The sequence below is a fragment of the Equus caballus genome, chromosome 3, assembly GCF_041296265.1.
Source record: "Equus caballus isolate H_3958 breed thoroughbred chromosome 3, TB-T2T, whole genome shotgun sequence".
NCBI lineage: Eukaryota > Metazoa > Chordata > Mammalia > Perissodactyla > Equidae > Equus > Equus caballus.
In genome coordinates this window covers 29,190,095-29,215,396 of record NC_091686.1, presented here as the reverse complement: position 1 = coordinate 29,215,396, position 25,302 = coordinate 29,190,095, and the positions used below count along the sequence as shown (strand labels likewise).

The window sequence follows — 25,302 nt, the reverse complement described above, 5'->3', positions numbered from 1 at the left end:
ACACAATGCCGCTCTGGACCACCTCGCCTACTAGCCCCCAGGGCTGCCAGCCAGAGCCCCACACGGGTAATGCCGCCGACCCACGGCTGACCCAATGCCATGCTCCACACGCGGTTCAGGGACAGGAGACTCACACACCCAAACCTCTACCACTGGTCTCTCGGTGAAGCCCTGCAGCCACATGAGGATGACAACATGACACACGAGCTGACACTGTGCCGCCAGCTGCAAGTTCAAGTCCCGACTCCTCTGCCTCCTGGCTGTGCGCTGAGCCTCAACATGGCCCATCAGTAAAATGGGAATCATAACAGGATTGTAACTCTTAGGGATACTAGATAAAAGAAGACAGCGTGTGTCACGCACCCAGTTCAATGCCTGGCCAGAGCAACTGCCCCTTGGTGCCCACCATGTTCTGCCTCGGGGCCTTTGCATGGCTCCCTCTGTCCGGAACCTTCTATCCCAGATACCCATGTGGCTCCCCCATCTCTTCCTGCAAGTCTCAGCTCGAGTGCTCCCCTGGAGGAGCCCAGCCTGTTCACATCATGGCCCTCCCCCGCCGGGTCCCTGCTGTGGTCTTCCTCATGCCCTTGTCCACATCCGACATGACACGCAGTCACTGGGTTGGTGTCAGGCTTCCACCAGAAGAACAGGAACTTTACCCACCACGTGCTGGACTCCTAACATGCAGTAGGAGCTCATCAACCGTTGATCAGTAAGTGGTGGTGACAACTTTGCCACACGAATCTTCGGCCATACTTTACCAAGGGCCAGCGGCCTTTCATAGCCCCACGGGCCATCAGAGTCCCCGGGACACCACAAGGCCTCTGGCCAGGCCACCTCGTGTCCTCAGGCCCCATGCCCTACCTGCTTCCCTGCCCATTCGCCAGGGACCAGAGGGCACCAGACCAGAGGCTGGCACTGAGGAGGTGCCGAGAATCCCACTGGCCAGAAACATGGTGAACTGCCGCGCCACGGCGGGAACCGCCGACTCCAGTCGATCTGCCGGACCCGGGAGCCTCCAGAGGAGGCCACTGCCACATCCCCAGCTCTGGACGGCCGGGCACGGTTCCCGGTCTCTCCGCCCCCATGATGCCTCTGCCGGGGCCCCTCGGTCGGACTGGGACCGCAGGCACCTGCAGGAAGGAGCTGGGGTTTGCAGAGACCTCCCCTGGGCTGGGCACTGCGACACAGCCACCCTGAGCTAAGCCGGGTGGTGCCACTTTACAGAGGATGGGGGCTCCAAAAGCCCCGGCGGGCAAGCCAAGCGAGACCTCTATGTCTGGTCACCCCCTGAGCCCCTGCTGCCAGACGAAGCAGCTCGCTACAGGGCAGAGGAAGCATCACCCCACCATGGTCTGGAAGCCCATTCTCTGCCTTGGGGACCCCAAGCCTCTGCAGGTAAGACCCCCTATGAGGGAACAAGCACCACCTCTCCTCTTCACTCAGCGAACTCCAGCTCCTCCCCCAGGTATCCGTTCAGAAGTCACCTCCTCCAGGAGGCCTTCCCTGATCCCTCCAGTCAGCCTCCGAGAGCCCCATCTGTTCGGGCCTTGCCCGTGGCTGCACCTCCCACGCCTGAGAGGGAGGCCAAGGCACAGGAGAGGCTCCATAAACCGAAAAACTAATGAATGACAGAAGAGTGAATGAAGAGAATGAATGAAAGAAAAAAGAAAGGGAACAGACGAATGGAACCCTGAGGGAGTGAAAGAACGAAGTGCGAACGGAGCAGGCAGGCGTGACCGGGGGGATGTCTCCCTCTCCCCCAGAGCCGGCCCAGAGTCCGGAGTCACAGTCTAGTGCCAATCGACAGGGGCACGCCCCTGACTTTAAGTCACAGCTTCAGCGCCACGCTATTATTCCTCGTCCCATCAAGTCATGCAGGGTCGCAAGACAACAGAGGGAGTCAAGGGCTAGGGGGCAGTGCCCGCAGTGGGGTCTGGAGGCTCCAGGGCCGCCCCGAGGCGCTGGGGCGAAGCAAGGGAAGTGGAAGACCACCAGGGGGGCCACCGAGGGGAAGGAGCCCACCAAGGGGGACAAGAGGGCACAGGAAGGCACTGCCATGTCCCCTCACAGCAGTCCCAGGAGGCGGGCGCATCCCCTCGGCTCTCCTGGAGAACCCGACACGGAGCCCAGACGTGTGGAAGCACACAGGGGCAACCACGGAACTCATCGCTAACTCAGCACGCCCTCTGCGCACCAGGCCCTGGTCCAGCACTTTCCACGTATTACCGCATCCCACCCTCACAACAACCCTACGAGGCAGACAGTATTATCTCCACCTTACAGGTCGGGAAACTGAGGCACAGAGACTCTCGGCAAGGGGCCCAAAGTTACACAGCTAGTAAGCTGAAAGAAGAGGAATTTAAAACCCACACAGACTGGCTCCAGAACCTGAACTCTTAACCACTGGGGTTACTGTCTCTCAGCTTTGGTCACGTAGCCAATAATAATAATAATAACAATAATACTCTCAGCTTCAGTATGCAAAGGTCACATGGCCAACAACAGTAATAATAACCAGGGCATCCAATGGCCCCTCTAGAACCCGTACAGAGGAGGGGCTGGGCACAGGAATTCAGTGAAACAGGGATATCGGTGATTGTCTAATAACTGTTGGGTTTGGACTGTCAGTGGGGGTGGCTCTCAGATGACACCCTCCCAAAGCTACTGTTTGGTACCACAACTTTGCAGCCAGCCACCAGGCTAATCATTTCACAGGGATTTTCTCCTTTGATCCTCACACAGACTCTTTGAAGATGGTACAAGGACGCCCCCAGTTTGCAGACAAAGCAAGCTGAGGCTCAGAGAGGTTAAGTGACTTGCCCAAGGTCACACAGCTAGGAAGTGACATTCGAACTCGGCCTCCCTCTGACCCCCAAGACCAGACCCTTGCCCTCTGGCTATGGCTTCCCTTGCCTTCAGAGGGAAGGAGCTGCCAGGAAGCCAAGTGGGACAAGCCTGCCTGGCCTGCCCATTCCCGCCAAGTCGGCTCCCTTGGCCTGCCACAGGCCCCGGAACCCCAGCACTTCAAAGTGATTCACCCTCGAGGGCCGTGTGGTGTGGTCTGGGCCCAGGGGTGGCGGAGTTGGTCCCACGCTCACCCTGACCACCCAGGTTTGCACCGGGTTCCCCGGACCTCAGGAATCCAGGTGCAGCCCTCGGCAGCCGCCCAGCGGGAGCAGCCCTCCTGGGCAGAAGGCCCCAGTGCCCAGGAAGCCGGGTTTAGGGCTCCTGGCAGAGCAGAGATGCTGGGGGACAGAGGGGTGCCCCAAATCAGCCCCCCCTGGCTGCTCAGCCAGCCCCTCCCCTCAGTTCCCAGCGGGGCCCAGACACGTGCCCTGGACCCCCGCAGGCTGGAAACCAGCCCCGGCCCAGCAGGCATCGCCTGATCCTCCAAGGACTGGTGGCCGGAGGAAGGCAGCTGCTCCGGCTGCCTGACCCCCGCGGCCCCCGCTCCCCCCAGAACACCTCCCTTGGCTCGATCAACGCCCCCGACGTGGTCCTCTCCTGCCTGGTGCCCTGCAGCCCCGGGAGGCCAGGGAATACTGGAATGTGCAATGCCTGAGGTCAGAGCCCGAGTTTGATTTGAGTTGGGTTGAGATGAGGGGAAAATGGCCAAGAACAACTCGCTGATTTACTTCATTTCCAGACTTGGCGGCTGCCGGGGCTGGGCTTCCAAACCAAGCTGGCTTTGGCCAGGGCCTCTGCAGCAGCGCCGGCCACAAGGCACATCTGGATCCGCTTAGGGAGTTAAGAGCCATAAAGTTCTCTTAAGAAATTAGTTCCTGGGGAGCCCGGGTCTCTCTGCGGACTGGGTCAGGGGCCCCCGTGAGCTAAGGACACCCGGAAACTGTCTGACAGGGGACGGGGGGCTCCTACATCTGCTTCAGTGTCACCTCGGGAGCTCAAGTGCAAAATGGCATAGGAGGGCAGCAGACACAGCCCTGGCACTTCCTGGCTGTGTGGCCTTGGGCACCTCTCCTGACCTCTCTGGTCTGCTGGGCAAATCCTTTCACCTCTCCTGGAGGAGACTGAACTCCAGGAAGGACCCAGAGTGCAATTTCCTAATTTGCTGCTGCCTTGGGGCCGAGCACATGTCCGGCCCACAGGAGGTGAAGGAACCCAAGGATGAATGGACGCCCCTTGGTTTCCTCAACTGTCAAATGTGGATGACGACATGCACCTCCCAGGGCTGTTCAGAGGCCCAGCTGGCAGAACAGACGGAGGCCTTGGCAGAGTGTGTCACACCTGGCCCTTGAGTGTTAAGTTCATCAAGCGCAGGCCTCGCAGCTCAGGTCTCAGGACTCGGACATCCCCGAGAAAGCGCCACTGTGACAGAACCGCCTCCTTCTCCTCCCTGGAGCACAGCCACGCGGAGTCAGACATCGTGCTCGCTGACCAGGCAGGTGACGACCCACGTACCAGGAGCGCAGGGTGGTGGCCTGGAGCGTGGCCTCGCTGAGCACCTCGGCCCCCAGGCCATCAGCCCCACGACACGGGCTCAGAGCAGCCACGTGACTCAGTGACGGAGGCGGCGGGGCCACACAAGACCCCAGGCTGACGCCTCTGCAGGGGCGCAAGCGGGCCCTGCGCGTCAGGCCTCAGCTCTGCTATTCATCAGCCACATTACCTAGGGCAACTTCTCTCGCCTCAACCTCCCCATCTGTGCTGGGGTGATAAGAGTACCTATTTCATCAGGTTGTTTCTGATCCGTGCAAAACGGCACCCACACGACTAAACACCACCAACAGCTCTCAACAAAGGGTCTGGCATGTGATAAGGGCTCAGCAAATGTCAGCTCTTGTTACTATTTCCACTGGCTGTCTAAACACACAGCTAAAGGAATGTGCTGCTGGTTCCCACTGAGCCCAGGGGGACGACAGAAATCACCTCGAATCTTCCAGGTTCAGATCTCCACCTGGGGAGGGGCCGCCTCGTGGCTGAGTGGTGAAGTTTGTGCGCTCTACTTCAGCAGCCCAGGGTTCGCCGGTTCAGATCCTGGGAGCAGACCAAGCACCACTCATCAAGCCATGCTGTGGTGGGATCCCACATAGAAGAACTAGAAGGACTTACAACTAGGATACACTACTATGTACTGGGGCTTTGGGGAGAAAAATAAAAACAGAGGAACGTTGGCAACAGATGTTAGCTCAGGGCCAATCTTCCTCACCAAAAAAAAAAAAAAAATCCCCTGGGGAGTGTTTACAAACGGTGGTGTCCAGCAGTGATCAACTGCCTTCAGCAGGCACAACTGGTTGGCATTTCTCCGGACAAGAATCATTTCCATTACTATCAGCTTTCTGCAATCAGAGTTGTAAAACAGCTCAGAGACAATGAAAGACAGAAATAGCTCAGATGAGTGAGCTAGACAAGACACCCAGGCATCTTTTCCCACCCATTTCAAAGTCACTTACGACATTTCTTGACAGACAAGATCTCACAAAAAGATGGATGCAGAAGGTACCACGGTAGGAAAATTTAGAAACGACTCAAATGTCTGTCACGGGAAACGATTCTGGAATATACATGCAATGGAGTACTCTGCACGTTACAACAGCTGATGTCATAGTGAAAAAGGAGGCCTGGGCCCTACCGCGCCCTGAGTGAACCCCGTCTCAGGGGGTGCAGCCCGGGCATCAGTATTTTTTGAGTTCCCAAGTGATTCTAATGTGCAGCCCAGGGACCTGCTGCTCTAAACCCTCCGAGCAAGCCTGGGGGCTGCCTGGAGGCAGGAGGGGAGGGCCGAGGGGGCCTCTGAGCAGAGCGCCTTCCCAGGAGGGGACAGAGGAGCAAGGAAGCCAAGAGAGAACCCAGGGCAGCCCGACCGCTGAGGAGCAGGAGAAGGGAGACTGCGTTCCACGCTCGCTCCAGACGCCGCCAGGGATCTTCGGGCCCTGTCCAGGGCTCCGAGTACCGGATCTGCCTCCTATTTCCATCACTGGATGGTCTGCGGCCGTCCGACCGGTGGTCCTTCACCAGCAGGGCTGTGCATGCCCCACAGTCCCACTCCTGCCTCCAAGGCCCCCTCCGCCTGGACCAAGGGAAGGGGAGATGGTTTCTACTACGAGGATTCTTATAACCGGGTAATCTTTCTCCACTAGACTCCCAATGGGCTTGCACCCCGCTTCAGGCCCCTCAGGCAGGCACGTGGCTGTGGTAATGGCACCCCGAAACCCGGGCCCAGGCTGGGGCCTCCAGGCCGTCTCTGCTTCTGGAACCTCCCAGAATGCCTCCTCAGGCTGGCAAGTGGAAGGCCACAGCTGCCAGGATGTCCTCACCATAACTGACTCTGCCAGGAGGACGGGGACGGGCAGCGTCCACGAGGGAAGCACGGCCTTCCCCAGGGCTCCGAGCTGACCTGCGACGATTCGTGGAAAAGCGTGACGTCAGAACCAGTCTGAAACCTACTTCAACTTGGTTTCTCGCTTTCCGCAAAGCTACAGCGAAGAGGGCAGGAACGGTCCCTGCTTTGGCCACCACCACCAGCTCTCTCGTCCAGCAGGAAACCCCGAGCGCGGTCGGGGTTCGACAAATAGTAGCTAATTCGGTAACCTTAAAAATGGTCAAATACAGAATTGAGCTAAACCGGATGACACTCTACACAAGACTCCAGTGGGGAGTCAAACGTTTAAGGAAAAATAGAATTGGACAGAAAACACGAAATGCAGACCGTTCTATCTGAGCCTTAATTTCTGTCCTTTGGTGTGGATAAAGACCGCCATGATTCACCTGGAGAGACAACGCACTGCAGGAGAGGCTGCAAAACTCTAGACTCAGCGTTTGTACACCACTGTGTTGTATAAATAGCAAAGGCCCTATCTGACCAGTGGTGAGGATGGCTGGGGAGCGGACGCCTGAGTACAGTCCCCAGACTGGAGGCACGTCAGGCTGGACCCCGGGCTCAACGCAGCAGGCCCTCATGGGCCAGCCATTCCCACAAAACCCAGCGGGCGGAGTGGGCGGTGAAAAAAGGGGAGGGGAGCGGGGAACAGAAGAGAGGGAGGCATTCAGGCTTTTGAAGCTGCCAGTTTCTTGAATGTCTGCTCTAGCATAGCTCCCTTCTCCCTCAGGATCAAAGCCACAGTTCCTACAAGCCCTGCACCAGCTGGCCCCACACTGACTCACGGACCTCAACTCCTACCACCCTCTTGACTTGCTCTGCTCTGACCACATTCACCTCTTTGCATTCCTCGGGATAGCCAAACTCCTGCCCCAGGGCCTTTGCACAAGCTAAGATAGCTGCATGGCTTGCTTCCTTACCTCCTGCAGGTCTCTGCTCGAATGTTACCTTCTTATCCAGACCTTCCCTGACCACCTTACTGAAAGTGCCACCCTACACACACACACCACCCACCTCCCCACTCATACCAGCACTCCTGTCCGCCTGATCCTGCTATATTTTCCTCCATAGCATTTATCAGGAGCTGACAATATTCTCTATTTCCTTGTTCCTTTTCTTCTTCCCGCAGTGGAATGGTGGCTTCCGGAGGGCCAGGACCTTGTCTGATCTGTGCTGTGCCTTCCCCAGTGCCTGGCGCACAGCAGACGCTCCAGTGAGCCACTCTGGGCCAGGCTCACGGCCTGATCCACCTCGCCTGCTGCCTCCTCACGGGTGGCCCTGTGGGACAGGCACCGTCTCAGCCCCACTTTACAGTTGACAAGAACGGGTTCAGCTCAGCCTGTGGTGGAGCCTGGATCGACCCAGCCCCAGTGACGCCAAAGCTCAGCTGTGTCACCTGCCACAGCAGCGGGAGGAGGCAGCGCATGGGGCCTGCCTGACCCCACAGAGCCACCTCCCTCCTGTCTCAGAGGCCGGCTGGCACCTGGAGGGCGCTGACGTCCCAGCTCTCCGTCTTCCTGCCCAACGGCTGCAGGAGGGAGGCCCCTGTGTGGAGCTGGGGGCGGCGGGCTCTGCACCGGGCTCCATCCTCCTGGGACCGTGTCCTCGCAGGCTCAGACCCGAGCAGAGGTGCCACCTAGCAGGCGCCCAACTGCCAGTCTGTCCCGCAGCTCCTGAGGCTCCGCCGGGTGCCCGCCGGCCTCCTGGTCCTCACGCCGGACCCTCAGACAGCCGACAGCTCCTCCGACAGCCGTGCTCTCCCATCCCGCCAGGCCCCGGGCAGCCCCGCTCTCCCCTGCCATGGAGGCACAGTAACGTCTCCCAAAGATGTCCTTGGCCTAATGCGCGGGACCTATGCGTGTGTCACCTTACGTGGTAAACGGGACTTTGCAGATGTGGTGAGGTCAAGATGGGGAGCCTATCCTGGCTCCTCCGGACGGGCCCAATGTCACCTCCCTGGGAAGAGGGAGACAGGAGGGGCAGAGTCAGACAGGGAGATGCTGCGATGCAAACAGAGGTTGCATCGCGCCATGAGCCAAGGAGCTGGTGCAGCCTCTAGAAACGGGGCACAGCAAGAGACGAGCTCCTCCCCGGAGCTTCTAGAAGGGATGTAGCCCTTACTTTCGCCCCATGAGACCAGTTTTTGGACCTCTGACCTCCAGAAGTATAAGACGATAAACGTGTTTTGTTTGAAGCCACTGAGTTTGTGGTGACAGCATAGGAAACCAAGGGCCCCTGCGCCCTCGGCTCGCGGGGGCCGCCCTGGCCACGGCGCAGCCTGACCCCACGCAGGTGCTCCCGGACTTCCTCTTTCACAATTATGCGGCAGCGGTGAGGAGCTCGCTCTCTGCAGCCAGCCCGCCCCCTCCTCTCATGAGCTGGGCAACCTCAGAAACATTTCCCGACCTCTCTGTGCTGCCTTTCCCTCACCTCTCAGCCAGGGCTATCCATCTCCTATGGCTGAGAGAAGCCACGCAGAGACGGGGCCTGGAACTCTCACGTGGGGCTTGCCACTACGACCTGTCTGCTGGGCAAGACCTCAGGCCTGTGGAGAAGAGACTGTGCCTGTCACCACATGTCCCCAGAGCCCCAAACAGTGCCAGGCTCTCAGGCTTGGGGAATAGTTGTTGAATGAATGAATGAACGAATGAATGAATGAGTCCCGCAGCAGCAAAAGGTCTCAAACACAAACGTAAGGGACAGACCATGTGACATCCGGTGCTGAAGGGAGACGGAGAGCCAGGCCAACGCCCTGAAGGATGCACTTCTTCTCCTGGCTCCGTTCCAGGGGTCCCCAAATATTTCAAACTGGGCGCAGGGAGGACTGACCGGCCACCAAGGCTCCCGTGATGACACCGTGTCCAGCCTCATGTCCGGCCCTCAGACCAACGTCATGCTGGCCCACCTCCCCTCTCGTGTCTGCTCCGGCAGAGCTCCCACCACGATGGCCGAAGGGAGGCCCTGCGTGACAGCTGCCGGGGCCCCACCTGCCTTTCCCCAGTGACATCTGAGGGAATCACGTCCCCTTTGGTGGCAGCTTACCGGGAAACACGTCACTATGGCAGTGCCCCCTGCACGCTGTTCCCATGGAGGTAAAACGAGAAAGGCAAATGAAGTATACAGTGCCTGGCACACAGTTAGCGCCCTACCTCACTGCTAGTGAGGTAGTTTTCAATTCCTTTAGCCCGTAGCAGACGTATGAGTAGCTGTTGGTCCCCCTTTTGAAATCACATAGACAAAGCTAATTAGGGGAGGGCAGGGCTGCAGAAAGGGTCAGGTCAGGGCTCTGGACTCAGACAGAGATTTGAAGCTGTGTGAGTTTGGGTAAGTCGCTTAACCTCTCTGAACCCGTTTCCTTATCTACAAAATGGAGCTAACATTACCTGCCCCAAAGGAGTGCTACGGCACAATGAAATAACGCACATCAGTCGTGCTCACGTTGGAGCCACTTCAGGAGCTGTCTGAAGAGCGCTGGAGGCCGGCCTCCCCTAACCAGCGCACTTGGTGTCTCAGGCTGGGGTCTGGGCCTCAGGGGTCAGGAGATCACCCAGGTGCTTCCACAGCGCAACCAGGGCAGAGAAACACAAGCACTTACACAGACCCAGCACGCAGCAGGCACTCAGGAAATCAGGCTGGCACCATTCCATCCACCGGCAAGGGTCTCCTCTCACTGTTCAACAGGCATCTGCAGGGTGCCTACTACGTGCCCACGCACAGGTTTCAAACCCAGCACCGGGTGCCAAGGGCCGGAGGTAGGGCCAGGGAGTGACCGTTGATGGGTACAGGGTTTCCTTTTGGGGTGATGGAATATTCTGGAAACAGACAGAGGTGGTGGCTATACTAAATGCCCCTGAATCATTCACCTTAAAATGGCTGACTTTATGCTCTGTCAATCTCACCTCAATTTAAAAAAAAAAAAAAAACGCCTAATCCAGACACAAAGGGACAAATACCGCATGATCCCACTCACACGAGGGCCCCAGACAGGCAGCTTCAGAGAGACAGAAAGGAGCCTGTGGCTGGTGGGGCAGGTGTGCGGGAGAGAACGGGGGGGGGGCTCATGCTTCACGAGTGCAGAGCTTCAGTCTGGGGAGATGAGAAAGTTCTAGAAATGGACAGTGGTGATGGTTGCATGACAGCTGAATGTACTCAGAACTGCACACTTAAAAATGGTTAAAATGGTAGAATTTTATGTTACGTGTATTTCACCGCAATAAAACACTCACATGCTGACAGTCCAGAGACGCCATCATGGCGATGCCCGGAGCTGCGGTCCCACCTGCACGGTCTCAGGCACACGTCCGGCTCCTGCGCAAGGTGAACCCTCCCAGGTTCTCCAGGCGAGCGACTTCGAGGGACCGAGCGCGCTCTTTGCAAACAGGATGGAGAGCGGGCCCTTGTTTCTCTGCGGGGCCAGGCCAGGCTGAGCAAAGGAAACACAGCGACCCCCTCCCCCCAGGAAAGCCTGGCCGCAGCCACAGCAGAACTAAAAGGGCTGGCGCGCACTTTCACTTCCCACTTGCCCAAGGACCCCGCGTCCCTGGGGTGTCCACAGAGCCCTGACCTGGGGTGGCAGGGGCTGCCTCTCGCCCTGCCCCGAGCTCCGGCAAACGAGACACAGCCACGCTGGCTCTAGAGGCCATTGCTGCAGCTCTGGGTCTCAGTGAGGGGACCACAGGACGGGCGCTAGCGTGGCTGAGGGACCCAGCACGCAGAGCCCAGGGTCCCCGGCCGCTCTGGGCCTGTGACTGCCCCGTCTGGCCTGCAGTGTCCTCACCCGTGGAAATGAGCGAACGGGATTCAGGCAGGAAAGGCGAACGGGCTTAGCTCATGGCCAACTTCCGCCAATCAGAGGCTCTGGGAGGTCCCTCAGGTGGCGTCTGGGCTCCGCGGGGCACCAGGAGAGGTGGTGACGTCTGCCTGCGATGGGGGACCGAGGGGACAACTCAGGGTCCTCGTATTTGCCGTCCTTGGATGAGGTCCCTTAGAGGGTGATTCCTTGATGAGGTTCCACAAAGCTTCCTTCCAGATCTGGGACGGACGCAGCAGCCTCCCTGACTGACACACGTCCAACGCCCTCTGCTCGCACAGTTCCTTCTCAGAGAGCTCACCCCCTGCTCCAGCAGCCTCCACATACAGAAAGCCCAAATGTTCACCCTCGACCCCTCCCCAGGGACCAGGGTTCCAATCTCCGGGACCATAAAACAAGACGGCTCTTTGTTCTAATTGACACCCTTGCTGAAGACAACTTACTCCTTATCTCAGGCCTCTGTTAAAAGACTTAGCTCCTCCCACCATTCTACCTGTGAGCTGGTTTCCAAAGGACGGCCTGTTCTAAGACATGAGGGTTATGTCTGTGACCCACACACAACGTGTCTCTTTGATTACATTTCCCAGACTCTCTTGCAGCTAGGAGTTGCCACGTGACTCGGTTTGGCCAACAAGATGAAAGCAGAAGTCTCCTTAAAACAGTCAAAGTCCTTCTCCACTCTCCCTCCCACTTCCACTTCCTGCTAACTAGAATGTAGGTGGGATGGCAAGAGCCCACTTCCCACTAACTGGAACACAGATGCAATGGCAGGAACTTGAGCAGCTCCTTGGACAATGAGGCAAGGTGCTAAGAACCGTGGAGCAGCAAGATAGAAGCAGCCTGGGTCCACGAAGAACACAGACCAGTGATACTATCCTAATACGACAGCCTATACCCAAGACTTCTTTCACATGAGAGAAAAAACAAACTTCTGTTGTGTTTAAGCTGCTGGGGGTTTTAATATTATATGAACCTTGAACCTAAAAGCAGGATAAATCAAGTCTGGTTGCAGATGCTGAGAGAGCCTGGCTGCCTCCACACAAGGCAGAGCACCCTGCCATCTTCAGGGGGAAAGGAGGGCGCCCCAGTCGCTAGGCCCTGGTGAATTCCACATACAGCCCATAACATGCCCTAATATCTACCTGCCCCTTAAGAATTCAGGGCCAACATTTCCAAGGTGGACGTGTTTCTGCAAAATCAGCGGAAGGACTGGTTTTACCAGTGGATGATGAGACAACCAGCCACCATTTATAAGCACCTACTGTATGCCCCAGGTGCTCAGCTCAATTCTGCACGAGTTATCTCAGGCCCACAAGATGGAAACAGCCCTATGACAGAAGAAGTCCAAAGACGTCCAGCACGTTGGGGCTAAAAGCCTGGATTCCAGCCCTGCCGATGGGGGTTCTTTCCATCATTCTCACTGTCTCCTGAAGGTTCTCAGGAGTCCCAAGGGGCTGAACTTGGCTGCCCCTGGGAAGTGAGGACAACAGGAAGGGAAGGGTGGGGAGAGGAGGAGAAGAAGAAGAAGCGGGGAGCAGGAGGAACTCACACCTGCCCGCAAAGAGAGATGATGAGAAAGAATCCGGGGCCGGAAGGCAGGGGCTGAAACGAGACAGGGGCACACGCGGGAAGATCAGGAATTGCAGCTGGAAAGGTTTGTTACACCGGGCGGTTCTATGTACATATTCTTTTATATACTGCTTTGACCGGCTGAAGTCGTCCAGCATTTTAAAAGGGAAGGGAGAATGTGCAGTTTATTGTATGTCAATTATACCTCAATAAAGAGGGGTTTTTTTAAATGCACTCGGAGAGGGGGGAGGGGAGATGGGAAGGAGAGAGGGAGGGAAGAATCGAGGCCTCTGGACACAGCGGCTTCTCATCGCGGCCCACGCTCCGCCCCGCCACCGGGAAGGCCAGCCACACTGACCACAGCAGCCCCCTCCACGAAGCCAGGAGCCCTGTATGAGACGGGCCACTTCACCTCCACGTTGCCGAAGGCTCCTTAGGTGAAATGACGTCTCAGAGCTTCCAAAATGAGTCACCCTCAAGCCCGGCCACCCGAGAACCACAGCCCGCCCACCCGCAGTTTCGACAGAGACAAGCCGTGGCTGTGCACACCTCCTGCTCCCCCCACGGCGGGACGCAGGGCAGCGGGCCCAGGACGGACGCCACCCTGGACTTGCACCCTGCACCGAGGCGGGAGCCCCACAAGGAGGGGGCCTCCGGCACAGCGGCCCCTTCTGCAGGTGGGCCGTGGATCCTCTGCCTGCCACTGCTCCCCTTCCGCAAGAGTGTGGCTGACACAGGGCAGGAGGCTGGGGTCCTCCTTCTCCTGCAGCCTGACTCACTCCATCCCTGAGATGGCACACAGCACCTCCCCTTGGAGGTCTGGATGGAAACCTGGGAGCCGGCATGAAGCCTCACGCGGAGCAGAAGTGCTGTGGGATCGGCCTGGCCGGGGGTGGGGGGGCCCCGGCAGAATGTGGGCTGCATTGGGGCGGGGTGGGGGGGTAGAAACCGGTGATAATGACTCAGTGCAAAAAACAGCAGCTGACTCCTGCCATCCACCTTGACCTCTCCAACCTCAAGACAGCACACAGGCCGATGGATGCCCCCTGGCCTGGGCCCGGCAGGTGATCAACCTGCGCACAGTGGGCCAGGCAAGGCCAGGGTGAGGTGGAGAGCATGTGCCCAGGCCCAAGGGGGCAGCCACCAGCAGCTCCAGCCAGGCTGCCACGCGGGAAGTCGGGCACAGCCAGGAGCAAACGGCTTTCCCGCCGGCCTCCGTTTCCCCAGCTGCAGAATGGGGCTAAGAACAGACACCTGCACCACAGACTATTCCGGGATCCGAGCAGCGAATAGACACAAGTCATTCACAATAGTGCCGGGCACGTGGTGAGTGACACAGAAGAGCTTGCTTTTGTTGTTATTATTAGAAAATGGAAATCTGAAATTTTTTTTTTAGGGGAACTCTCCCGATTTTTAAATGTGGGTAACTTACTGAGGCCTTTTTTTCAAAAACACTGTGGGAGCCAAGGAAAATACATCGGCAGACCGGACTTGGCCATGGGTCACCCGCTGGCACCCTCTGCTAGGCACGTCCCCGGCCTCCCCCTGGGGCAGGCCCGGGCCTGACAGGCAGCGTGGATCGCCCATCGGGACCTGAACGTACCCCACGTCTGATGCCGGCTGCCAAGCTCGTGAATCTCTTAATGGGAAATAAATGTTTACAGCAACACCCCCCAACTCCCACACCAAAGGACAGGAACTACTAATTCATACCCACCACATCCAAGTTGCCAGTTTTATTTCATAGGAAGGGAAAAAAAAAAAGGACCTCTTAAAAAAAGAAGAAGAAAAAAGAAAACCAACAAAGGCAGGCTCGAAAAGGCACCACTGTTGACTTGGGCAAAGGCCACTGCCGGTCACAGAGGAAAACAGCTCAGCGCTGAAACCCGGCCCAGACATGAAAATTACAGAGCAGCGTGGCCGACATCCCCCTGCCCTTTCTGTGTCATTCACTCACGAGGAATGCAATGAAACAGCCCCTCCCCCACGACAAACAAGCGAGGAACGTCAGCCACCCGAGCAAGCTCCGGGGAGCCAGAGGGACTGACCTCAGAGAAGGACACGGGGAGGCAGGGCCAGCAGGAGGGCGGGGGTTCCGGGCTCCCACACGCGCACCCACTGCACAGATCGGGACACCGAGGGCACCGGGGAAGACGGGATGTCCGCCTGGTCCATTGGACATGGGGGGAACGGCTGTTCTCGCATCCTTGGGGAAGGGGAGTTGGATAGACCTGCCCCTGACGCCCACTGGGCAGCCACGGCGTGACTGAGCCTGAGGCAGGCCCAAAGGGACGAGAGGAGAACGGGACACATTGTCCACCCTTGACCCCTCTCTCACTGACCTTTGTAAAAAGTCATCAGAATCTCATCATGCCTTGCTTCCCAAGGCCCTTGGAATAAAATCCAAGCTCCTTGCTGAGGCCCTGTGGCTGTTGTGATCAGCCCTGCCTGCCCCTCCAGCCTTCCACCCCAGGGCCTTTGCACTTCCTGAAATGTTCCTCCCCCAAATCCCAGTAGGACCGGCTTCTCTATGGGTGCAGCCTCCTCAGAGAGGCCCTCCTTGACTGTGCTGTGTAAAGGATGACCCCGCCCCGACTCTCTCTGCCACTTGGCCCATCCCATTCTGTCCCAGTACTTGCCACCTCTGGAGGGGCCGTGATGACTGCTGACTTGCAGGTTTGCCGTCACCCCCAACCCCGCGAACTCCAACGTCCTGAGAGCACAGGCTCTCGGAAGGCCCTGGAACAGCATGCGGCCCAGTGCTGTGGTTCAGCGGTGTCGAATGGGTGGCAGAGTTGCTATATCTGTTCACAACCAGGAGAACCACGGGCCAGGAGAGCCAAGGACTCCGCCGCGTGCAAACCACGAGCGCGGGAACACTGGGGAGGGCCGGCGCGACGAGACACCACCAGGAGCATGGAGAAGACCACCAGCTCATCCAAATCAAGCTCCTTGCAGTCCCGAGCCTTGTCCTAGGCCTGCTTCGTGCACCCTTTCCTTGCATCCTGACCCACCCCCAGGTCATAAATCTTACTGCTGATCTCATCCTAGAGACAAGGAAACTGAGGCAGAGGTGAGACGACGAGCCCTAAGTCACACACACACCCAGGAAATGCGAATGCAAGGAGTGAAATGCAGAAGATGGCCTTTCAAGGTGTGTGTGTGTGTGGTGTTACGTGCTGCAGACGTGTGCACATATGCATGTGTGTACACTCACAGGTGTGTGTTGTATCTGTGTATGTGTGTGCCTCTGGCTGTGTGTGTCCATGTGCACATGTGTGCACATGCATCTCTATGTGCATGTAAGTGTGTGTACGCCTGTATCTGTACATGCATACCAGGCATCATGTTCCCCCCTCCTCGTCAAGAAAGGGTTTCCTTTTGTCCTGATCTTGGAGATTTGGGGTTACAGCAAAGAGATGACACCGGAAAGTCAGGCATTGTGTTTCCTTACAAATTTGTAGGTAAAACTATGTGAAACTGATATTTAATCATGTTTTACTTACAAAATCGCAGTTTCCTACGGTTCCAGCCCATCCAACCTAAGAGTCTGCCTTTGTCTGGTGTCTTAACAGGCAGGCAGGGCAGAGGGGCAGCACCCTGACCAGAATCCCAGGGTGCCATCCGCCACGGCGTTTCAGGCCTGGCCTTATCTTTGGAACTTTCTCCAGACACACAGAGGGGGAACGAAAGCTGCTCTGAGGTCAAACTGTCGGAACGTCTGTCTCTACGACCTGGCCTCTGGGTGCAGGAGCCACAACGCACAGGACAGGAAACACGGGGCGGGGGCCTGGGACCCCCGCCTCCCGGCCAGCAGCCCACATGCGCAAAGAAAGCTCCAGACTCAGGCCGCCTCTGGGACCCCGCCCCTCTGCCAGCACCCAGGGGCGGGGGCCGTGTCCCCACCGGGGAAGTGGCAGAGAGAAGAGGCGTGAGGCCGCTTTGTTTATCTGAGGCTTCTCAACATCTTCATTTTTTTTTTAATTCTCTTCAAACTGAAACTGTCAAAAGTTGGGCCTGATAAATCTGAAGGCTGGAGAGGAAGTGGTTTGTCCTTCCTCCTGCTCATGACTTCTGCAAAAGATAACACACGGCTCTGGGTGACTGTCAGGCAAGGCCAGGGCGCCCACCGGGCCTGAGGCAGCGCCCTTCACCTGCCGACGACTGCAGCCTCCCGACAAGGCTGAGGGCACAGGCTCCTCACGTCCTCTGCCCTGCACCCGTCTGCCGGGGTTCAGGACACAGGAGGGGCCCTCAGAAAGCCCCCTCCCGCCCCCGGGGACTCTCAGGAAACTCGATTCAGACACGAGCCTTCACCTGCGGCTGTTCAAGCCCCACAGCAGCCCGGGAGTCAAACGTTATTATCCCATTTTCCGGATGGGACAACTAAAGAGGTCAGAATGTAAACAACATGCTCAGTTTCATCTCAATGACTTGCCCGATGTCACACACAGGCAGGGACTGACAGAGCCTGAACTTAGGACTGTCTGACTCCAAAGCTCCATGTCACCTGTCCTCTCTGGCGGTCCCCGCCCTGGGCTCAGTCGGGCCCCTTTGTAACCTTGGTAACGATAACAGTAATAGTAGTCACAAGAAGAGCCCTCTCTTTTTCTCAGGCACTTGCTCTGTTCTAGGCACAGTGCTAACACGGGACATGCATTATCTCAGTGAATCCTCTCAGAAGCTCAGGGGATGGTACCACTATCCAGACCATTGTACCAATGAGAAACAAAAGCTCAGAGAGGTTAACCCACTTGCCCAAGGTCACACAGCTCTCGACTTGCTGCTCTGATCACTAGCCTGGGGGTTCCTTCCACCAAGGAAGACTGATTCCAGCCTTTTAAATACCAGACAGTTCTCTCTATTATCTTGCGTCTAGATGCTTCTGGCCTAGAATGACCTAAGGGCTGGCCCCTTTGAGTCTCTCCACCAACACCAAAGGCTGAGGGAGAGACGCCATTTCCTTGCTGGCAATGAACTGAGCCTCACCCTCTCCACCAGCGTGGCCTTTCTCAGGTTCTCAGATCTGAGGATGACCATGTCAGGGCAGAGAACAAGGTCCTTTCAAGGCTGAGCAGAAAGGAACAAGATGTTCGGGGGAATTCCTGGGACTCGGTTTCCATGTTCCAGTCCAAAGTCCAGAGCCCAGCACGCGGGACAGCTCACCCGGACCCACCCCATTCAACACACTCCTCGGCCCAAGGAGCATTTCCCTCTGGCAATGTGCCGCCCTGCCACGCCTCCCGGCTCCGCCAATGCCGTTCTCAGCCCGGAATACTGTTCCCTGCACTCTCCACCAGGCCCGAGTTCTCCACCTGGCCCGAGCTGACCCCTTCTCTGATCAGCAGCCTTGTCCTGGGGAACGCTGCTGCCTCCCCTGAGCTCCCATCACCCTGGTTTACGTCAGAGTCACATGGGGCATTAGCTCAACTGTCCATGGAGCTCTCTCCTCGAGCTATCTCTGTATTCCCAACCCTTGGCACCACGCCTGTACCCAGCAGGTGCTCCATAAGTGCATATCAGGCAGGACGCGGGAACACGGAATGAGCAGCCCCCGACACGCGTGGAGGAGGCAGCGGCGCAGGCACTGGGCGCGTTTCCTCAAGCTCCTGCCCGCCATGTGCGCAAGGCTCCAACTCGGAAGGAACGGGAGGAGCGGGCTGGGGCTGGACGCTGGGCCCCCGGGAGTCCGCGCTCCACGCTTCCAGGACAGACACCCCACCCGGTGTGTGTGAGCGGCGGGTGGGTGAGGGGAGGAGCCCACGTAGTGGGTTTCAGAGACTGGAGCCGAGCCGGCCCTGGGGGAGGAGGGACTGCGGCCCTTGTCATCTCAGACTCCAGAGGGCTGCGGGGAGCCCCCAACTGGGCATCTCATGGTCTGTTCCCTGGACCCAGGTCCCCAGGAGCAAAAATAGGGAGGCCCGGGAGAAACAAAACACTAAAATCCCGTTCTTCCCAGCCCTGAACCGGAACAGAGATGGCCTTTTGAGGGGATAGCATTCAAGTCCGCCAGGCTTCTCATGGGGGTGGGGGTGGGGTGGCAGAGGGGTCAGCGTCAGCCGGGGGTGGCGGCGGGGCTGTTCTGTGATAAGCCCCAGCCCTGCACGCAATCGCTCCAGCCCCCACCTCCCTGATGAGCCTGGGGTGGCCGCGCGCCTTGTCTGCAGGTGGGACCTGAGGCCGGCACTCAGGGACACTGAGGAACTCGTCCGGGCCCCATGGCAAGTGGCAGGGACGGGTGGCAAACGCAGGTTGGAGTCCAGCACCCACACTCGGGCTGGGCCCACACGGGCCAGGCGACACCGCGTGACCTCACGGAGCCCTTGGCCTGACCCACTGGAAACTTGCTCAATTGAAAAACCTCTCTGTGCCCAGCGAGGAAGGGCATGCCTCAAAGGGCAGCATAGGGGTTTTGTCCGTGTGTTTATTTTCCTGTACGTTCTGGTCATCGCAGTCACCTCCCACCAGACTCCACCCCAGGGAGGCACAGGAAGACGGAAGGAGCTGGCCCGGCCCCAGGACCCCTGGAACTGGCTGCAGAAATGTGCCTTTGCCTTTTCCCGACTCGGGGAAGGAACAACGGCCCCTTTCAGAGCCGGGCCCTTTTGTTCCTGTTCCCAGGGAGGGGACAATCTGATGCAGGGAAGGGGTGCTGAGCCGACTAGATTCAGCCACAGCACCCAGGGAAGGGATGCTGTGCCTAGTGCCCCATGCTCCACGGCCTCCTAGCCCGTCTCCAGCTAACCAATCGAGCGGACGGGCCCGTTTTGTCATTTTAAAACCACGTAGCTGGCGGCCTCGTCATTCAACGACTGCCAGTTCACAACAGCAGCAGCGGCAGCTGAGAACTCACAACGGGCCAGGCTCTGTGCCAAGGCTCCAGGAGCAGTGTCACCGGTGGGCCTTGTCCGAACCCCAGGAAGCAGACACGCCACTGTCCGACAGACACATACAGGCAAACTGAGGCTCAGGAAGCCTGAGGTCGTTGCCAAGATCACGGCCCGAGAGCGGCAGAGCTGGGATTCGAACCCGAAAACTGCACAGCCATCTCTGGCCTCCAACCAACCAAGAAACAGGCAACTGGACTAATTTTTTTAAAGAAGAGAAAGAGAGAAATGGAAAGAAGAGGAAAAGAAGAAAAGACACACTTTTCTTCACCACACTTACCACCACCTGAAATTGCCGTGTTCTTTTGCACAAAGGTGTCTCCCCCTCTGGAATGTAAGGTCCTTTGGGGGATCGTGTTTTGGTCCCCCACAGCCCAGCCCCCAGCCAAGCGCCTGACACACAGGAGACCCTCAGCGTAGTGCAGTAAGGGGACGCACAGGGCTGCTGCTGAGCGCACAGGGGCGCCATGAACCCAGCCTCTGGGGAGAGCCTCCAGGGCTGGGGGACGGCCTCTGTCCTTCCCGCAGAGGTGGGCGAGGCTCGGAGGGACGACTCTCTGTGCCCGGCTCCTGGGCCCAGCGTGCCTGAGGCAGGCCGCAGACAGAAGGGTCCAGCCCAGGAGGTCCCCTGCGCCTCGTCCTCCTCCAGCTGTAGGCAGACACACTTCTTAACTCCACTCATTCATTCATTCAGCCATCTCTTTATTCACTCATTTGACAAATACTTATTGAGCACCAACCACCACCAGGCGCCATGCTGGGCAGCCTCCCAGGACTTCAGACGGCCCAGCTAGGGGGCAGGTAATAGGAAAGAGAACAAGCCGAACAGGCCACCGCATCACAGAGAGGGGGACACATCCAGCACGCGTGAGGGATGCTTCTGGAGGTGGTGAATGCTCTGATGGGCAAAGACCGAGTGGCGCCTCCTCCCTCGGTCCCAGTGCCTTACACCAGGGCTTTTATATTTCTAAACAAAGATCCAGCCCACACTACCAAAGGCTGTGCATGGACAGCACAGCGCTGTGCAGACCGGAGAGATAGCAGACACAAAGAAACATCCCACAAAAACGTCAATTATCATCTCAGGGTGTTAGCGTTCTGGGTGAATTTTATTTTTTTCTTTTGTTTATTTGCACCGTCTAATTATTCTCCAATGAACCCCAGTTCCCTATGTAATTGAGGGCGAGGGAGCTGGATGTCTTTAAAAAATAAATGTCCACTCCTACGTATGTATGCAAAAGAACGGAAAGCAGGGTCCATGGCGGCGTTAATCGGAGAGCCAAAGCTTTCGTGGAGACAACCCAAGTGTCCAGCAACGGCTGGACGGATAAACAAAATGTGGCCTATCCACACAATGAAATACTACTCAGCCATAAAAAGGAGTGAAGTTTTGATACATGCTACACCACTGATGGACCTTGAAAACATTATGCCAAGTGACCCAAGCCAGACACAAAAAGGACAAGTATTGTACAATTCCACTCACATGAGGTACCCAGAAGAGGCAAATTCCTAGAGACAGAAAGTAGAATGGGGAGGGGTCCGGGCGGGGGGGGACTGGAAAGTTAGTGTCAAATGGGGACAGAGTTTATGTTGGGGATAGAGAAAAGTTTTGGGTATAGGTCATGGTGATGGTAACAACAAGACTGTGAATTTAATGCCACTGAAGTGTACACTTACAATGGTTAAAATGACAAATGTTATGTATGTTTTACCACAATAAAAAAAGAACCACTCAGAATCTCAAATGCCTAAATAAATAAGACTGTGGTACCAGTGAGTGGAGAAAGTGAAGAAACCAGAAGCTGTAATGGGGGAGGGATGGTGGCTGGGGCAGCCTCTCTCCCTGGGCCTCAGTTTGCCCAAGTGTAAAATGAGAGCGTTGGACTCGACAACGGTAAAAGGCCCCACCAGTCCAGACGCGGACTCAGTGACCAGCTGTGTTCTCTTGCCTCCTGACTCACCCTGATTCTAGGAAGACAGTGGCAGGTGTATGCCTCCAGGTCGTGAGGCCAGTCCCCGACATGCACCTCGTCCAGGTAAACGGGCGGTAACCAGCTCCTAGCGACAGCTCCGGCTCTCACCATCTGAGTGGCCGTGCCCACGCCCCCTCCCTCGGAGCCTCAGCTCTCACACCTGTGAACAAGGAAACGATGAGAAAGCTGCCTTCTCTAACTCCCCATTCCTTACACCCTGGCCAGGGCGGCCGCGGAAGGTCACACACACGAGGCCCATGGAGCCCTAACTTCATCCCAGAGCTGGAAGCCTGGAAAAGGCCATCCTGGCCAGTGACCCGGGCTGGGACAATCGAGGCTGCTGAGCTGGAGAAAGAGAACTCTCCAGGCCTTTCCTTGCTGCCCAACCAACGCCTACTCGTTTTTCCTTAAGTGGAATCTTAAGAGGGTGGGGACATAAGGAACACCCAGGAAGTCCCTTGAGGTCACAGGAGAAGCACAGGGCTTAGGAAAAAGTACACAGGCTCGGGTCAGCCTGACCTGGGTGTGAATCGCAGCTCTGTCACCTACAGCTGTGCAACCCTGGAGGCGAGGAGCTGAGCCCAGCCCTATAACGTGGGGACACCATTCAACCCAGGGGACTGTTGCAAGGACGAGAGAAGATGCTTACACGCCTGGCACGTCGTAGGTGCTCAAGAAACGGTAGACGCCATTTCTGCCCAGCCTACCCCTTGGCCGCCAGGACCCAGCTGGAGAGACAGGCGGCTCAGATCCCTACAAAATCTCCAGGGAGGGGAGACATGAATTTGAGAGGCATAAAAAATGCAACCGTATCCCACCAAACTGCCAAATGTGGGGGGAGTAATGAAGCAAACAAAGGGGCAAGTTCTACTCCTTCTGTGGCTTAACGACATGCCAACGCAAACTTCAGTGGCAAAGAAACCACCCCAGCAAAACTCCACATCCAAACGTGAAATGGTCCCGTGGAACCCCCTCTCTCTGCTCACTTAAATCACATTTCACCCCAAGGCGTGGCTGAAGAGGGTGCCTGGCTAATGACGGGAGAGTCAAAGACAACGAGGGAACTCATTTATTGGGGTCCTTTGATATGCTGCCAACCTAAGGAAGACCCTCGGTTTCTCCGAACTACACTGGCCATCCGCCTGGAAGTCCTCCGCACTCAGGAGGAAGCAGCACGTTGGAACTGCATGAGTCCTGCACCTCACAGAGGAACTCACTTCTGCTGCATCTGCCAAAAAGGCCCCATAACACGGACTCAGGAAAAACACCAACCTTTCACAGCGCGAAGGATCGTGGCGTCTGAGTCAACTCGGGCCATCAGAGACACAACCCTCCACGGCCCATGTGGACACTCTCCGGGCCTACGTTTTCATGCTTACTACTCTTTACTCCTTGACCACCGGGGGTTTCTGGTCATTCTGTCCCCAGCTTTACAGGTCAGAGAGGTGAGGTGGCCTAAGGTCACCCTGTGCGGTAGGCAGGGTTTGAGCGCCAAGCCACCGCCTACGATGCCAGCAGAATCGCCCTGCGCCCGACCACAGCGAGTCTGCAGTGATGCGCTCGGCCTTATCAAAGAGCGAAGAACTGTTCTCAATCTGAAAATAAACATTTTAGGGGCAAGAAGTGCCAACCTTGAAACTCCAGACTAGGACAAAAGAAAAAACATTTCACCATAACCAAAAGACTAAACACAGCTCGACGAGCACAGAAAACGCTGTGTGGACAAACCCACTTCCCCAGCCAAAGGAGCAGAACTCTGAAGAAAAACCTTGATCTTTCATACTCAATGAAACATTTTTTTTTAATCATTTACATGTTGATTTCCGTGCAAAGTTCCATTTCCTGCTAGTGAAGTGTCAGAGGCCTGCTAGACTGCTTTACACCCTGGGGGAGTCCATGAATCTATCGCCCAGAATGCCTGTATTATAGACGCTAAATTTTAAGTCTGTCATCTTACCATCTTGCCAGCAGAAGGGTCCACAGCTTTCATCAAGTTTTCATAGGGATGTGTCACTCAAAAAGTCTGAGAGCCAGTGTCCTGGCACATCCATTTGATAGCAAAGTCCTGTCATTCTGATTGTTTGCGACTGACAAACAGACTCACGCCATCCGCCCTGATGTGAGGACGGAAACGAGACCAGGAACGAAAGAAAAAACAAATCACTTCTCAAAGCAAGTCATGCAAAGCGCAAACAGGCCAAAATTTAAGTGGATGGGACAGAAGAATTGTTAAAAAATAATAACAACAACAAAAACAGTATGGAGATTCCTCAAAAAACTAAAAATAGCATGACCATATGACCCAGCTATCCCACTACGGGTATCTACCCAAACAACTTGAAGTCAACAATCCAAAGTAAGATATGCACCCCTATGTTCATCACAGCACTATTCACAATAGCCAAGACATGGAAGCAACCCAAGTGCCCACTGACTGATGATTGGATAAAGTTGTGGTGCATATATATATATATATATATATATATATATATATACACACATATATACACACACAATGGAGTACTACTCAGCCATAAAAAAGACAAAATCATCCCATTTACAACATGGAAGGACCTAGAGGGAATTATGCTAAGTGAAATAAGCCAGACTGAGAAAGACAAACACCAGATGATTTCACTCACATGTGGAATTGAACAAACACATGGACAAAGAGAGCAGTTCAGTGGTTACCAGGGGAAGGGGTGAAGGGTGGGCACAGGGGGTGAAGGGGAGCACCTATGTGGTGACAGACAAGAAATAATGCACAACTGAAATCTCACAATGATGTAAACTATTATGAACTCAAATAATAATAATAATAACACAATTTCACAGGCCTTTGAGAAGGAAAGAGGAAGAACTCCGGCGCTCCTTGACTCAGGCCAGGTCTTCATGAAGGCAGCCCCACCCCCTGAGGGCAGGGCCTGTCCACACAGCTCACCATCAACTGCCCAGCACTCGCCAGGCCCTCGCCAGCATCTGCTGGATGCTGGACAAACCTCCCACGCCATCGACTCCTCACAACACTGGCATGCAGGGATCCTAATTCCGGTTTCACAGGTCAGGCTGAAAGCAGTCACGTGACTTGCTGGAAGCTGCACCCAGTAAAAGGCAGAACTGGAATTAAACGCAGATCCACGCACTGCCATGCAGACCCAGGTCCTTCCCCCTACAACACACTTTGTTCAGACGTCAGACTTTTAGCCCAAAGTCATCTCTCAACAGAGAGCCCCCTGGTGTGGTGCAAGCTCCACAACCCCAGTGGGTCCCATGAGGGTCATTTACTTCTCTGGGCCCCAGGTTCCTAACCTACACAGTGGGAGACATGTTCTACGCCAACAACAATTGATCAGCAGCAGCTGTCTCTGGGCTCTCTGGGGAAGGATTGATTATGCCAGGATTGATTAGCAATGTCTACCAGGGGCAAGGCAATGGGGAGTGGTGGCACACATATCATATACTGGCCATCCTAGAACTAGATGACCTGCAGGTTCTCTTCCATCTCTGGCTGCCTCTGACTCTAATTATAAAAATTCAAAAGAGGATGGGGGGGAGGATGGAAAATGAAGGAAAAGACTAACATTTTCCAATGTCGACCATAGCTGAATTCAGCAAAGCCAAAACTGGCCGCCCAGCCAGTCCTGCATGCTCCATGCACACGGCCCTGCCACATGGGAGGAAGTGGGAAACATCAGATCTGCTGCCTGCGCATCCAGTGAG

At 56.3% G+C, this 25,302-nt stretch overlaps 1 protein-coding gene across 2 annotated transcripts in view; it reads right to left on the bottom strand.

Annotated features, from left to right (window-relative positions):
• The window catches only part of CMIP (c-Maf inducing protein), a 240,906-nt gene that overhangs the window by 199,908 nt on the left and 15,696 nt on the right, over positions 1-25,302 (bottom strand). Inside the window, exon 1 of one of the 2 annotated variants that reach the window (XM_023637380.2) lies at positions 21,571-21,708. The exons of the other annotated variant lie outside the window; for it this stretch is intronic. Within the exon in view, the coding sequence (XP_023493148.1) occupies positions 21,571-21,693 (123 nt within the window). The 5' untranslated portion in view covers positions 21,694-21,708. Of the gene's footprint in view, positions 1-21,570; positions 21,709-25,302 lie in introns of those variants that run through there. 2 annotated transcript variants of the gene reach the window in all.